Raw genomic sequence first — 16046 nt, forward strand, 5'->3', positions numbered from 1 at the left:
TTCATTAAAATGTCTACAAACCCCTGAAATGAAACTGATTGTGAACAATCACAAGAGTCACCTTCTTCCCTTTTTAAGCTCCTGCAACACAATTCATCAACAGGAAATCAGGACGAGAAGAAAAAAAATGGGCTGAAACTTCCAAGAAAGGGACAAGTATCATCATCAATAGTCACAGTAATAGATTGCTCGAATAGCGTGTATTGCACATGTGTACACATATATGCACTTTATATATACATGTGAGTCAGCAAGAACTAGACACATGTCGAATTGTCGCAACAAGAAAGAATCTGGATTCAAACGACAGCACAGACGGAGAAGAGTCAGGAATGTGCTTGTGATCAGTTCCAACAAATCTGCGCTTTTTTCCAATTTTTCAGTCACGAGCCAGACGAGAGAGAGAATAACAGAGAGAACGTCTCCCCCCACAAAAACACAAAGAGGTAAAAGAGAGAGAGAGGAGGTGACAGTCGCAACGATACTGAACCTCCTCCGTCCCACCCAAAAGTCCAAAGATACCCCGCCCCCCGCCCCCCCACACCGCATCATAGCAGGACACTACATGTACACCACAGTATCAAACATATCAAGAAATATACAGTATTAACTCATGTAGCAAAATAGTCTGTGTGTGTCTGAGTTTGAAAGTGTGCGTTTCGCCTTAGTGTGTGTGTGTGTGTGTGTGGGTGGTAGCAACAGTAAAGCTGTGGAGCCTCTGGACTGGAGAGGTTTCATCACTCTGACCACACAAACCACTCAGCACTGGAAGTATTGTATTGCCTGCAGGAGACTGTTTGTAACTATTTAACGGGGGGGGGGGGGGACCCGGTGTGTTTTAATTTACCCATGACTAACAAACTGACTCTTTTGGTTCTTTTGATTTCACAGTCATGGTCGGGGCTATTGATTGAAACTCTCACAAACCTCAGTCAGATAACAGATCAATCAGTCAAGCATTCGATTAAACAACCCCTCTGTCCCTCCGCTCTCTCTTCTACTGGAGGGATGTCAGGCTGTCGTATCAGGATGCATGTTTGAAGAAACTCTGCTGGTGCCCCATATTTTCATCAGGACTCATTACCAGAACCCGACAACTATACGGGCTCCTCCGAACTAACCCTAACCAGAACTGTGCTGAACTGAAAACAACCTCTTGAGAGTTTATTCTGCAAATTGTGCTCGTGTGTGGCCTCTTTCAGCAGCGCAAGACCAAGCAGCAACCAACCTGACTTAAAAGATAATTCTGTTTGTTACAATTATGGTCTTGTTTTTGTAGTTTTGGCTGTCATCACCACAATGAAAGGCCGGGGTATGTTGAAAGATAATTTGTTTGAACAAAGGGATACAAAAGGGGAAAGTAATTACAGCTGATCCCACCAAGGCTTGAAAGCAGGGTAAAAAGCCTGTAGTGTAAAGTCAATTTTCCTTTCAAATGTAGCGTACATTTCTAGAAATGTTGTTATGCCGCTGTTATTTTAGTTTCTTTAGCTGCAACACTGCATTTTGTTTTAAACAATACACCAACATTTCCCACCTCAGCCAAGCACAAAAACTTTTTGGTGATGTTTGGACTCCACGTTTCTGTCCACAGAGGTTTTGTGATGTCCAAATTGAAAACGTGCATAAAAATGTAGGATGGAAAGACACCAAGACGAGCAATCTTTCCACAAAGACATTCTAGTTGTTTGCACACAAAAGGTGTGAAGAAGCTTGATTAAAAATTCTGATCCTGATTGACTTTCTCGGTTCTGCACACCCGACCCACCAAACAAGGTATTCCGTAAATGTTTCCAATTTTTCTCTACTATCTTTACTTTTAATTGTGAAATACCTGATTGTTTTAGACATGTTGAGACTCAAGACACCCAAATTCAATCAATGAAAGGTTGTGAGTAGACATACCTTCTCTTTAAAAGGTATCAAGCCCCAAAAAAGGATTGGGAACAGCTGATCTAAACCACACAATCTGACAGTTAAATATTAGGTGAGCGTGCGTGATCAATTGTCTTTGTACAGGAAAAGTCTTGGCGCGCAGCTGTGGCAAGTACACTGGTGGTTTGTTAGTGTCTGACTGCTGGCGTTTCTTGCCCAATCAAACTTTAATAAAAAACAACTTCTAGTCTTTGCCATTTAACTTGGTGAATACAGTGTTCTCATCACCTCCGCCAAGGTTTGTTGGTTGGTTGGTTTGTCGGCAGGATTGCACAAAAGCTGCTGAACAGATTTCCACAAAACTTGGATGGAGGATGGGTCTCGGTCCAGAATAGACCCCATTACATTTTGTGCAGATCTGGATTAAGGGACAGATCCAGGAACCTTTTCTCATTTCCTTTAACATTGTGAGGTGGGACATTTTTCAATATTTTCGTTAATTCGTTAATTTCTCAGATCTTGATCAGGTATATTTTAGTGGCTGGTATCTATGAGTGAGCACAAAAGGGGGACTGCTGGGCCTTGGTGGAGGTATCGCTCTACTGAGTGTTCTAGTTATTTATGGGAATGATATCCAAAACTACAAAAAACAAATAAGGCTGAAACACCAGATTCTTCAACAGACAATCTGAATTCATGACTTGTTGGTGTTAATTAAAAAAAAAAAAAAGTTGCTAATATAATTAAGGCGTTTTAAAGTGGGGTAGATATTGTTTAATTGACAGTCTTCTTACATGTGGTTGTTGCCGCTTGCTTGTCCCACCACAGCGCTATGTTTTGTTCCTTTGTGCCTGCATGAACTCCAGTCGAGCTCAGACTTCAACAGCTGCCATGTTGGACAGCTAATTTTTATCTGTTTTGGACATGTTGAGTTACCAATTTGTCCAGCTCCACCCCTCTACCTCCCTAACCAGAGGCGCTGCTGTTACTGACTACTGGTTTAATGGACAAACTAGCCTTAGTGTTTACATTGGTACAGAGAGACTACACTGAACCGCCTGGAAACACAGCTCAATAAACCAATCTGTTGATCAATCAATACTCCGTCCATTCCGCCTGACAGATAATACACATAAAGAGCACTACAGGAAGCTTCACAAATGATGTAAGCTATGACACTATCTGCTGCGATACCATGGCAATGCTAAAGCTGGACATTGCTGTCCTCTTCCTCTCTGTTCCAGTCACTGCTGTCTCCCTATTAGTGTTATATTGCTTTAAACAGATGGGACCCCAGAGGTAGCAGTGTGAGCTACAACACTTGCTACACCACAGAGGGTCCAGAGAAATGGACTCGAGTGAGGTTGAAGATTGTGTCCGGCAGAGTCAGCTTACTGAGTGACTCCAAAGTGTCTCTGAGTTTCTATAGATGTGGATAATAGAATGGTCCAGTTCTGAAGCTTTGTGTCCGATGGCCGTCTTAAACGAGCAGGGAGGTGGCAAATAGTATGGCTTACATCTCCGTCCTCTGACATGATTAGTCCGTTTTTGAAAAGTTTGGAGGTTGGAGGTGGCCTCGTGCTCTTGAACACATGAAAACCTTACTGTAGTTACCTGTTTACCACAATGAAATGGGTGTGTATGGAGTTTTGGTTTAACAAACAGCTCTTTCATCCATTTTTAAAGCTTTTACGAGTTCTAATGTAAAAAAAAAAAAAGTCTTCAACAGTCTTCAACATTTAACTGCAGTTGGAGATCTGTACCATCATTTGTCGGAATAGTCCTTTTCTAAAGCCACAAAGTTTCTCTACAGTTTTCAATTAAAAGATCTAATATAATTACCTGAACTGTAGTTTTCTTTAAATAGTTTTTTTTTTTTACTTGGTTGGTGAAGCATAAGTATTAATCTTAAGAAGTTGATTTTTCAAAATGGCACAAGCGCAATATAACCTCAAATTCTCTCATAAGGTAGCCGATTGTTAGCTTGTGACTAAACTGATGTATCCCACCACCTGGTGTGAGCAGTGCTTACTTGTGAGATCTGAGATGACCTAGGCCTGAATAGCCATTTTAGTCACCAAATGGTCCATTATCCCTGATCCAGGAAGAGTGTACTACGTATGTATGGTGGTTGCTGAGAGTGTCATTAAATATGTTACCTCTACAATGTTGAAAATATGGACCAATCGGATGGTAGGTAATCTTCTTTGCAACTTAAATGTGGGGATATGTCTGGTGCAAACTAAGACGTTAACAAAAAGACCCAACGTACCCTGATCATGAAAGGTATTCTCCTTTAAACTTCAAATTCACTTACTTCTGTACACTTTTTCAAACAATACACATGTTGCATGCAAAAAATGTTTTGCTCAGCTCAACTGCCAGACTAAATGTTGACAATGTATGTTTCTGCAAAACCACTGATATGTTAAAACCTTTCATTTTTTTTGTTGCAAAGTTTTTGTTTCTTTAGGTTCAGTTTTAATTCTGTCCTCTGACAACACTGTGCTTATACTCTGGTTAGTTTTAGGCACTAAAACCACTTGGTTAGGGTTCGGAAAAGATCATGTTTTGGCTTCAAAATACCCGTTTTGGTCACCACAAACACGGCTGGAGATGTTCAGAGGTCATTTTAAAACCCTGGTTTCACACTTACAGTTGCTGAAAGTCTCAAACACAGTCTTGAACAGTGGTCACTGGCTTGTCAGCCTTCTCGACTGTAACTCCACTTCAGACATTTAGTATAAATGTAAACATGATGACACATTTTGTTGAAATGTCAGTACAGTATGCAGCCTAACCACTTACAAATGTGAACGTATCAGTGGTTTCTAGAAATGTTAACTGCCAACATTATACTGTGGTAAATGATTTGCTGCCCAACACTAGCTTGTTATTCCTGGAGTTAAGCCAAATTTAACTCTACAAATGAGATGAATTGGCCAAGATTCTGAGGTACTTTGTTCCCATGGCAAATATAATGACAGTTCATGGCAGCTACTACTGAAATATTTTTGGAAGTTGAATTGAAAGTGGCCTTAAGTGACTCATGACTCTTTCAGCTCCCTGACATCTCCTGTCCTCTCTTGTGCTCCAACACTGAAAACACTGTGACTTCCTGTGTCCTCTTTGTTTTATATGGTTGGTATTGAGTTTAATGTAAGCAACATTTTATGGTCATATATATATATTTTATGGTCATGGTCATATATCTTGTTACTTTACAACATGCCTGACATTTTTCCTCATCTTATACATTAATAAGAAGATTAGTGACCATCTGTTGAGTTTGTATCTTAAACACTGTCAGTGACTTTAATGTGCCTGTTACAGGATCTGGTGAATCAACTTTGATATGCATTATGACAGTCGGGGCTAATGAATGACATGAGCAACGGAGGGGGCTAGCCAATGCTGCGTTCCAGAAAAATTGACCTCCGACGTTGACTGAAATGCAGCACAACTCCCCGTTGGACTACAAAAATATATCATCACTGGACCAAGCTATTTACCCAGTCGTGACCTTTGACCTTACATGTCCTTTTCTGTAGTTGCTGCTGTTTGAATGTGGAGGGCAGCGCTGCCTGCTTGGTCCTGCCAAAGGAAATGGAGCTTGCTGTTCACCTTCAACAACAACAACTACTATGACAACAACTATCCAGCCACCCTCTGTAAACAAACAAACAAACAAACAAACAAACAAACAGGTGTCAGTCTGATGACATCAGACCGTGTGCTTACTTTCTGTCAAACAGCCAAACCTTTAAAACATCAAATCTCCAAATAGTATATATTCATGAATCCAATCTGATTGGATAAAACACTGTTTACATATATATATTTATATATATTTATATAGAATATTAGTTTTTCTTTTTTATACAAAAGAGAAAGTATTTTGTGTTTTTATACATATATGTATGTACAGATATAGAAAAGAGACCACACTGAGTCTGCTGTGACGTAACCGTGGGCAACAAGACAGGAGACAGTATTTACACCAAACAGGAAATATTACAATAATAATAATAATAAAAAAGAAATAAGAGGGACGTGGTGGTCGTTGTGGTGTTTTCAAAAACGTGCCACAATCCAACAATCCCCTTTAAAGAAGAAGGGACGGGGCTCAGGTCAAACGACTCTCAACCACAATGAGAGAAAGAGAGAGAAAGGAGCTGAAGGGTGGTCTGAAGTGACGCTTAGCAGGCCTGATCCTGAGACACTCACCAGATCCCATAAAAGTCAGATTGAATATTACTATTAACGTAATATTAATATTCAACGATTTTTACCGGGGACATCTAGTGTGTAATGATGGCTTTAGAGGCTTATTTTCAGTCTGTCGGGAATACCTGGTATGAATATTGTACGATTTGAAAAGCAAATGCAATTCTTCTCAGTTTAAACACATTTCTGAATATATATTTGTATCAACGGTCGTGATTCTCTCTCTCTCACCGTCTCTCTCAAGGTTGCTAAATAGTGAGATAAGAACAAATTAAGGCATCCAGATGAAGAAACAAAGACTCAAAAATGAACCGAAACAACAGCAGTATATGTGTGTGTGTGTGCATCGATGTGTTTCTTCAGTCCTGATTGGCTGGTTGGTTTTGCTGAGGTGCTGCGGCGGTGGTGTTTTTGTGGTTACTGATTGGACGGTTTGTTTTTTTAAAAAAAGGCACCTAGTTCCTCCTCCTTCTCTGCTCATTTTAAAACAAGTTATTCCTCCTCTGACAGCCAACCCCATGTTCGCTCAGCGTGTCTCTCTGACAGACAAGAAGACAAGTCGTCTGCTCGCTGTCTGACAAATTCAGGTTTTCCACAGTCATGGTCCCCCTGTGGACACAGAGGAGTAAGGACTAAATAGAAAGACAGAAGCGTGATTCGGCGAAGGAAGGGAAAAATTCAGTGGTGCTGTGTACAGGTGGTAAAGTATACAGGTCACAAGATGTGTCTCCTCGTTGACTCTCTCCTCCTCTGGTTTCCATGGAGAGGCTAACAAGTCGTCTGCTCCTCCTTAGGTTGATAAACCAATAGGAAAGAGATGTCTCCGTGCTTTTCACAGGCCCCGCCTTCTTCTGCCTCCACACCGTTTTCCTCAGCCAATCGGAGTACTCCACAACAGCACCATTCCACTCTGTGTGTGCGTGTACCGACGCACACTCTGCAGAGGAAGAGGAAAAGGAAGAGGAAGCGGGGGTGCCAGAAGGAGGTGAATGTGGAGTTTTTGTGTGGATCTTGCTTTAAGCTCCTCCTACAACACAGGCTCCTCTTCCATCGGCTCCTCAGTGGACCTGCAGACAGTGCACAAACAAACGTCACATTTAAGAGCATACGTCACAATGAATCAAAATGTTACACCTTGTGACACAAATACTAAACAGTGGTGTAGCTAAACAGATTTGGCATTAGCTTGTATTCGTGACTTGTGATCATAGTTACATGATGTTGCTTTACAGTTAGTTATCAGTGATGGGTGTACCTCAAGTCTGTAATTTAACTGTTACTTAAGTATACATTACACCATGGAATCTACTAGTAACTTTTAAAATCATAATTCTCTCTCCCTCTCTGTGCAAATTTTATTTAATTATTGGTAAATTATTATATTATTGGGTGCTACAGGTATGAAGCTACCACAGTGAACCGCTGACCTGCTGGTTTCCGTGTTGTCAGGAATGCTAGCTGGCTGCTCAACATCAACACTAAGGGAGGCCATGGCGCTGACTGTTTCTGCTTCGTCCTCCGATTGGCCCTTGGCCGCCAGAGGGCCATCCAATAGCGAGTGGCCGCTTGTCTGGGACAAACTCTGGAGACAGGGCCAGTGTGTATCTGAAGGGAAAAAGACAAAGATACACAAGGATTGAAGACATCTTGAAGCTTCTCATCACGGAGTATATTTGCTGTGTGTGTGTGTGTGTGTGTGTTTCTTACGCTGGATCTCTATTACTCTTTCTAGTGAGGCCCAGGCTTTCGGACATGGTTTCTCCTGAGGCCACTGAAACACAGAGCCACACTGACAGAGACAGAGAGTGTAAATAGAAATGCATGAGATCAACTAAAATACATTGAGCAAACACAATGCTTTCAGTGAGGATTAAAACACCATGACCATTGGCTTCTTGACCTTCTGTCTTATTTGTTTGTGTTGATCTGCTGAGTTTAAAGTAATGGTTCAACATTTTGAGAAAATCACTTACTCACTGTCACCTTTAAGAGTGACGCGAGAAGGTGAACATCAGTCTCCTGTGTGTCAAGTATGGAGCTGGTCATGACATGTTTAGCCCAGCTTAGCATAATGATTGGAAGCAACAAAAAATATGTTTGTGGTTTTGTGGGAGTTACTTTCTGGAACTGTTTCTCGATCAACAACAAGTTTATCCATACATATAAACATGTTGTGCTTTATCTCCAGTGATTCCACTTTCTCAACAACAAGGAAGAGCTGTTATGGACTCCCGACCTGACCCGAGTTGCAGTTTGTCACGTTTGTTAGTTGACATCTGCTGCTTGTGATCAGCTGCTTTTCAGCAAATACCAGAGCTAAAGGACACTGGAGAGGCTCCACAGCAGTCTGACAAACACTTATCACTATAGTGGCAACAATGCAGTTTCCCCACACAGTCATGGTGACTTGTCAGATCGCGTTGGAATGTGCACATATGTAACCGTATGATATCAGAACAGACGCTCTGTGGCCATGAAACTGTGTGCTAATACATGGAGATTTAGTTGCACGTTATACAGTCTTGTTATCTTGCTAACGGTATAATATCAATATATTGCCCAGCCCTATGTTACAGTAACGTTGTATTGAAGATCTTTTTGACCTGACATCTGCGATGGATGCTGTAGTGTCAGGTTTTTTGAATTCTGGCGAAAATATGCTCTGTGGCTAACACAAGTTTATGATACTTACATGTTTTGTTCAGCAAGAGAATCTTCACAGATGAACACCACTTTTGTGATTTTATAAGCATAAATGAAATCGCTAGAAGTAAAAAGCTAATCTTAGTCGCAACTACCACTAAGCGTCTTACTACACAATTACTGTACACGTTTTCTGTAAATTGATAAATCTACAAGGTGTAAAGTTAGAGTTGGAATAGATTTTGACTAAAGTCTCCATCTTCGGTGTGATGATGTTTAATGTCCGTGACAACTTCTGAAGTCTCATTAAGCAGCTTGTTAGCAACTGCCCACGTAAGTGCTTTGTAATTCAATTGTGGGAAATTTAATGACCTATTTTATGGCGTAGAACAAAATGTGTAAATATCATAAGCCTGTGGTAACCACAGACCTTATTTTAGGCATTTACCGAAAACCAATCAAAAAACTCATAGACTTTGAGACGAGGGAACCAGCTGTGCAAAAATCTCAACCAATTTCCAGGTTTTAGGACTACAAACTACACCACTCTGCTGCTGGCAATAGCAGGCAGACGTTATGACAGTGGAAACAGAATAAAGCAAAAAGTGGTAGGGCTCCTAAAGTCACTACCACAGGTTGACAGATATTGTCAGTGAGCAGGCTTCGGTTTCTGCCGAACTCTTGAAAGAGAAAGTAGGGATGCACCATATGGATTTTTTTCAGCCCATACTGATAACTGATAATTACTCGCTTCTCATGGCCGATACCGACAAGGTTACGGATAATTTCACATTTTTGTGTTTTAAAAAGAAGTTGCTAACCTATAATTACGCACACTTGGGGGTAAGAAAGGCTCAGATATAGTCAGACCTGCTATAGTCAGTCTTTCGAAAATTTAAGTATGTAAACCTATTCTACTAGGAACCCCAAATAAAAGTATGAATTTCTCTCACCGGGTCTCCAAGAAGTGCAGACACACAGGCCTCTGATGCGTCACAGATGGCGGTCAGGTCATGACCGCCCTCCAGTGCCATAACAACACGCCCACCCGCCAGACCCATCAGCAGCTGTGTTAGCTGCCCGAAACCTGCCAACACACCAATCACACTCAGGAAACGCTCATTGAAACCATTCGTCCATTATGTCAGCTAGATAGGGTTCAAAAGCTGTACTGGGTCGGGTCACCATGGTAACAAGTGCAGTACTCACACTTTGCTGAGACGTTGTATCCTCCCAGAGGCGACTGGTGACCCTCCACTGCGTCGAAGCCTGCCGACACCAGGACCACATCTGGACTGAACTGCTGGGCGATGGGCATCACCACACTCCTACACACGCACACACACAAACACACACCATTTTACACCATGTTGTTTTCTTTAAGCCTTGGTGTACCTCTGTCACTGTTATATACTGCAGTTATATACTAAAGTATACTGTTATACTTTTTATATTTTCAAAAAGGAGGATCCAGTAATAAGTATACTTACCTAAAGGCAGTCAGGTACTCCACGTCACCCATAGGTGGCTCTACTCCTCCGGTCCACGCTATGTTCACATTAAAACCAACACCTGCAGCTGATCCCACCTGCAGAGAGAGAGGGACAGAGATTTGTTATTATTGTGCATCCTATTTTTAGATTCAATAACCAATAAATCACTGGGGCTTTGGTTCCACTGGCTGTTTAATGGTTTAAAGGCAACTGGTCAGTACAGGGCACACTATGTGGCCATATCAGCTCCAAAACGTCAAGCAAATATGAAATGAAATGATGAAATGAAATGAAGTCCCTCCCCTTCCAGGGAGTGCCATGGGACTTTATTTCAGAAAAAAACACACTATATACAAAATACACTAGTCGGTCAGTACAGTAGTGACACACAAATCATTTTTTTGATCCCATTTGAATTGTGTTATGAATTACAAATATGATGTTTGACATTTTAAAAGAAAAAAAAGTCACAGTTTGTCATAAAGACAGTAACATATCATTTAATTCTGCTCAGTGGACGACATTGTCTAGCTCGATAAACATCGTCACCTCGGCAAAGAAAAAGTATCAAAAAAGGTGAAAATCACAACAAGCCTGGCCATACTGACAGCTACAGTTAAGTGAAAGCAGAGTAAGTCAGTTCTGCTCTACAAGTTACTTATGCGACTCTTGGGTACACCTGTTTTTATTGGATTTTAGTGGAATTTATTCTGTACATGAATATTTATATTTTCATGAAAACATCGGCCAATTTTTTCAATAGCTTCCAGGTCATTTGACCCATTGACTCAAAATCAATGCAGAAATATCTTCCTATAGTGTCTGGATGAGACACACCAGTTTTTATTGTATTTTAGTGGGATATCTCTTTTTCATGAATATTTTAAAACCTAGTTTTTCTAATTAAGTAGTACCTCAGTCTTATTTTTCATTAATTTTATGACAAACTGCTACTTTCTAAAGTTGCAAAAATACCTTTCAAATTGACAAATTGAACCCACACCAGAGATTCTGTCCATGTTTGTAATTCTTATGCTAATGATATTAGTAATTGTTGCTTGCTGTTAGAGAAACAGACTCTTTTAATATTCCTCTGATCGACAGCTGGTGGCGCAACACAGCAAGAAATGTAGCCAAATGTGCCAAAAAGACATCGGTTAAAATTACATTTTTTAAAACTTGGCTTTACTGATGTTTTATGAGGAAGGAACTGTATTTGTCACGTCTCAGGTTGACAACTATTTCCTGAATTCTCACCTCTACATCGTGTGTATGTGTATGTGTGTGTGTGTGTGTGTGTGTGTGTGTGTACCTCCTCAGGAGCTCCACTGCCAGGAAAGAAGTTTCCATCGTCGTAGCGATGCAGGGAGATGTAGAGGACGTTGGGGTCACTGTAGAAGGCCTGCTGGGTGCCGTTGCCATGGTGAATGTCCTGCAGTGACAGGTCACGATGGCATCAGAGGGAAGGTCGTGATGTGATGGTATGATACAGACACTATGAACACACTATCTACAACATTTTATCCAAACAAGACAGACAAGTGAAGGAATCTAACTGCTTTGTTGTAAATCGTTTTGATTTCTTTTAATGCCTTCCTGCTGTTGGCTCAGTCCCCACAGACTTATGCTGTGCAGCCAAATATTCTACTGAAAGGAGAAATGAAATGCACATGTGTAACTTCTGCCACTAGAGGCCTCACAATCGAAACAAAACAAAACATATTTGCGCAGGTGCAGGGAGGGCTGGGCAGAGCGGGGGTAAAAGCCTCTGCTCAGAGCCAGCCAGCTCTGGAGGAGAGAGTCGGGGGCAGAGCCAGACCCTCTGGAGGAATAAACACTCATGGCTCTATCTTACGGTCATATCTTACTGATGATGATGGCGGATTGCTATCGTGAGGCAGCAGAAACCGTTTCCTGGTTTTCAAAGAGCGCGTTAGATGCACCCACACAGGCAGGTTCACACCGTTCATACACTCTGATTTTATGATGCTTTCAGTTATTTTAAACATTTCCATGAATGCAGTCATGTCACTGTAATAAAATACTGTGGCACATTTAATCGGCAAAACAAAGAGCTGTAGTTATAAACTCTCCAAAGGAAATGAGTCAGGAAATTTAAATAATCAATGAAGTTTATCAGCTGGTCCTCGTGCGCAAATGCGCATGTTAATGTAGAGATACACATATTGTTTCTGCTGCTGGAGGATCGCTGCAGGTAATGTCACTAATGTTTTTCTCATTAAGGACTGTTTCACCCTCTCATCCCACCAGTTATTGATCAGGATGACACATTTTATAACCTGTCCCTCCTGTCTTTTTACCTTTGGGGTTAAAATAGGACCACACTCTCTGTGCATGCTGTTGCTCACTAGTTTACGTCTTATGTACAGTAATCTTGCTTTTTGGAACGAATACACTCTGGTAATGAGGTGAACTTGTGCAAGCAATGTAAGGTGAAAATTTGCATTGCTGGTGGTGAATACACCTTTTAACAACCACCATGCTGATGAAAATCTACCCCATGTGGCCTATAGTCTTCATACAGACTAAAGGCTTTTAACATATATCCATATTAAGTCTAAAGGGTGTAACTGGAAAGATATTTGCACCTTCTAGTGGCACTAAGGCAGCTGGACTCTCTGTGTGCAGTGAGTCATGCTAACTTTTCTCTGTGACCTGCACAGATGTTAAGCTGAGCCAAATGGGCTGGTGCCCATGGGCCAGTGGACCAATGAGCCAGCTGGGTGTTTTTTTCTTTCACAAAATGAACAGGCAGTGTGGGTGGCAGAATGAATCAGCTGGTCTGTGAATTACACTTCGTGATGCACACCAACTAATTTTTCTAAATCACTGCGTTTTGAAGGGTTTAGCCTGATGATGATGTAAATATGAAAAGTAGAAAAAAGTTTAGCACAAAAAAAAGACACAACAGCTGCAGCAAGATAGATAGATAGATAGATAGATAGATAGATAGATAGATAGATAGATAGATAGATAGATAGATAGATAGATAGATCAGCAGTGGTAATGAGGGAGAATCTCGTTTCTCTGGTGTGTTATATACTTTACATAATTAAATACATAATTTAAAATTAGGAGATACAATTAAGAGACTACTATTTTATTACACGTTGAGGAATTATCAGGCCTCAATTCTTACAAATAATAACATTTATAAAGCAAATTTAAAATGTAAAAAGATAAGTTGAAAATGTGAAGTGAGTAAGAGTAAAAAATGAAATTTAGAGTGCAAAGGCTGAAACAGAAATTGAGTATTTCTGTTTCAGCCTTTGCATTGTACATTTCATTTTTGAAATTGAAAGCTCAAACTGAAAAGATGAAAATGGCACTGGAATCAAGACAAGGGGAACTTCAAATATCTAACTTTTGTTTTACATTTAACCGTGTAAAATTTTGTTTTGCATTTGTATTTGAAGTCATTAATTAAATTGAGGGGAAATATTCAGTAGATTTTGGCAATCATTGTTATTTTAAGTAACTTTAGTGGCAGTTTTTTTATGCAAAAACAGCAAAACATGGACATTTCCACCACTGGTTATGACTGAAGCCACTAAATTGTAGTTGGACAGAAATTTGGGGAGCTCATTCTGAACAATGTTATGCATGAGGCACATGACTCTTTTTTTTTACAGGGAGTGAATTAAGTTGTTCAAGATATGCTAATTCAAGACATGAACAGGGAGGTAACTTAAATGCAACCCTGATCAACATGTTTTGGGCCGTCTGGAGTTTATTTTTAATGCACTGTGGTGTACTTTTAAATCAGGAGGTGGCAGCAAAGTCAAATCGGCATCGGACTAGGGTTCCAGCTCATGTCTTTACCGCTGAACTATCCAAAAATCCTATTTAGTCTTTAGAATTGAGTCTTTTGGCATGACTATATACTGCCAACAAAGTTAAAATCAAATTAAAACACTTACATTTTTTAATGCATAATTAACACTTTTAAGCTTTAAAAGATGTAAACAAGTATGTTAACTTTTTCCCTACGACGGGTGACAACGCTCACAGATCATGTGTGTGTCTTTGTGTGTCTGTGTGTTACTCACCCAGTCCACAATGAGGATCTTGCCTACTCCCAGTTTCTGTTGCAGCAGCTTAGCAGTGATGGCTACTGAATTAAAGAAACAAAACCCCCTGTTCATACACACACACACACACACGCACAAGAACATAGAAAAAGTGGTTAGTTGTGACCAAAGTGTGACGTATTGAAACATGCAGTGGTGTAACATTGATCTTGTGGTGTACGAACATGGCAGTGGACTCCTCAGCATGGTGACCTGGTGGACGCACCACTGCGAAGCCGTTCTAGAACAGAAACACACACAGTGGGTCAGACGGGTCAGACAGAGTGTTCTTAGTTTATTTGTTCACAGAACTGTGTACATGTGGTATTTCTGCAATTGTTACCTTCAGCTCCCCAGCCGCCACTCTGAAGGCCAGCTCGATGACTGAGCCAACCGCCATGCGGACCGCCGCTGACGAGTGCATCTCATTCCACACAGTGTCGCTGTCCACCTGCAGGGGGCAGCACAGAGCTTAAACACTGATACACAGACCGACAGATGAACAGAGATGGACATGCAGGCGAGTAGAGAAAGAGCCTCACCCCTATTCCTCCACAGGGAAGGACAGCATACATCTTCTGGCTGATTGGACCTGTAACAACCAATCAGAGCAGAGGTTAATTGTTTTGTTTTGTATAATGGAATGAATATTTTTTTGCCTGAGGATTAAACAATGCTGAGTGCTTATGTTCTAAAGGTTTTCAATTTTATTTACTGTATATGTTTATCACAACTACTGTATATTCACCACTTCTGCATTTTAGTAGTCATCAACCAGTCCCCAAATGTAATAAAGGATTCACTAATGTCGGCGGCATCAACCTGTCTGAGCTGGAGATACTGTTTGACTGCAGTAACAACGTGACTGCTTTCTTGCAGGAATACATACCCTAAGTTCTGCTTATTTAACATTGCAAAGCATGGAAAATTATTCTTCTTAAACAAATCTATGTTCACCGGCAACTAAGGCTGTGTCCACCATGTGTGTAGAAGGCCATTTCAAAAGCCCTGAGTAGACTAGATCAACGTGACATCGCACGAACAACCACTGTCACTTCCAGGTAGATGACTGGCAGTTGATATGCATTGTGGAGATATCTGATATCTGAAGTTGTCAAACTTGTTTATATCTGTTTTCATTTTCAGATTTAGATGTACACACTTTGAAATAACATAATGAAGAAAGACAATTCAATTGTACGTTATCTAGTACGTGTTGCAGGGGTTTTCTACCTGGAGTTTACTGTCAAAAAACATTATGATTGGGTCGACAGCACGCTATGATGCATTATGATGTCGCTTATTAGTGTACTGTGCTCAAACCACAGAGGGATGATTAGTCTTTAACAAGTTTTTTGAGTGGGTACTAGGGTAATTCAGTGGGTCTGCAATAAAATATGTGATTTCTGACTAAACCCTTGTTTGAGAACACTGGCACATCCAGCACATCTGGCACAACAAAATCCTGAGTCGGGTATACAGCCCTACCATATCACCCTGATACACAAAAATAGTGGTTTATTTCTACAGTTTCAAGCACATCTCCAGAATGGTAAAGCATCATCGTCATGAGAGAATACAGAATCGATCAGATCTGATTATTCTTGACAGTGGCCCAGTTAGTTTATTCACCAATACCAAGTTTATAGCTTTGATAGTTGGAACCTGTGTGTCGAGGATCGGTCTTGTTGCAGCTGAAAGTATCATGTCACGATGA

The 16046-nt window shown here is 40.7% G+C and overlaps 1 protein-coding gene across 1 annotated transcript in view; it reads right to left on the bottom strand.

Annotated features, from left to right (window-relative positions):
* Window positions 1-5730: 5730 nt before the first annotated feature.
* hdac5 (histone deacetylase 5) overlaps window positions 5731-16046 on the bottom strand; it is a 56450-nt gene continuing 46134 nt past the window's right edge. The window contains exons 19-29 of the mRNA XM_073494089.1: window positions 14872-14921; window positions 14673-14780; window positions 14515-14570; window positions 14309-14396; window positions 11551-11670; window positions 10236-10333; window positions 9955-10073; window positions 9699-9832; window positions 7810-7891; window positions 7530-7707; window positions 5731-7169 (exon numbers count right to left, since the gene is read on the bottom strand). Coding sequence (XP_073350190.1) covers window positions 7130-7169; window positions 7530-7707; window positions 7810-7891; window positions 9699-9832; window positions 9955-10073; window positions 10236-10333; window positions 11551-11670; window positions 14309-14396; window positions 14515-14570; window positions 14673-14780; window positions 14872-14921 — 1073 coding nt within the window. The 3' untranslated portion in view covers window positions 5731-7129. The remainder of the gene's footprint in view (window positions 7170-7529; window positions 7708-7809; window positions 7892-9698; window positions 9833-9954; window positions 10074-10235; window positions 10334-11550; window positions 11671-14308; window positions 14397-14514; window positions 14571-14672; window positions 14781-14871; window positions 14922-16046) is intronic.

This window comes from Pagrus major, chromosome 23, assembly GCF_040436345.1.
Source record: "Pagrus major chromosome 23, Pma_NU_1.0".
Classification (NCBI taxonomy): Eukaryota; Metazoa; Chordata; class Actinopteri; order Spariformes; family Sparidae; genus Pagrus; species Pagrus major.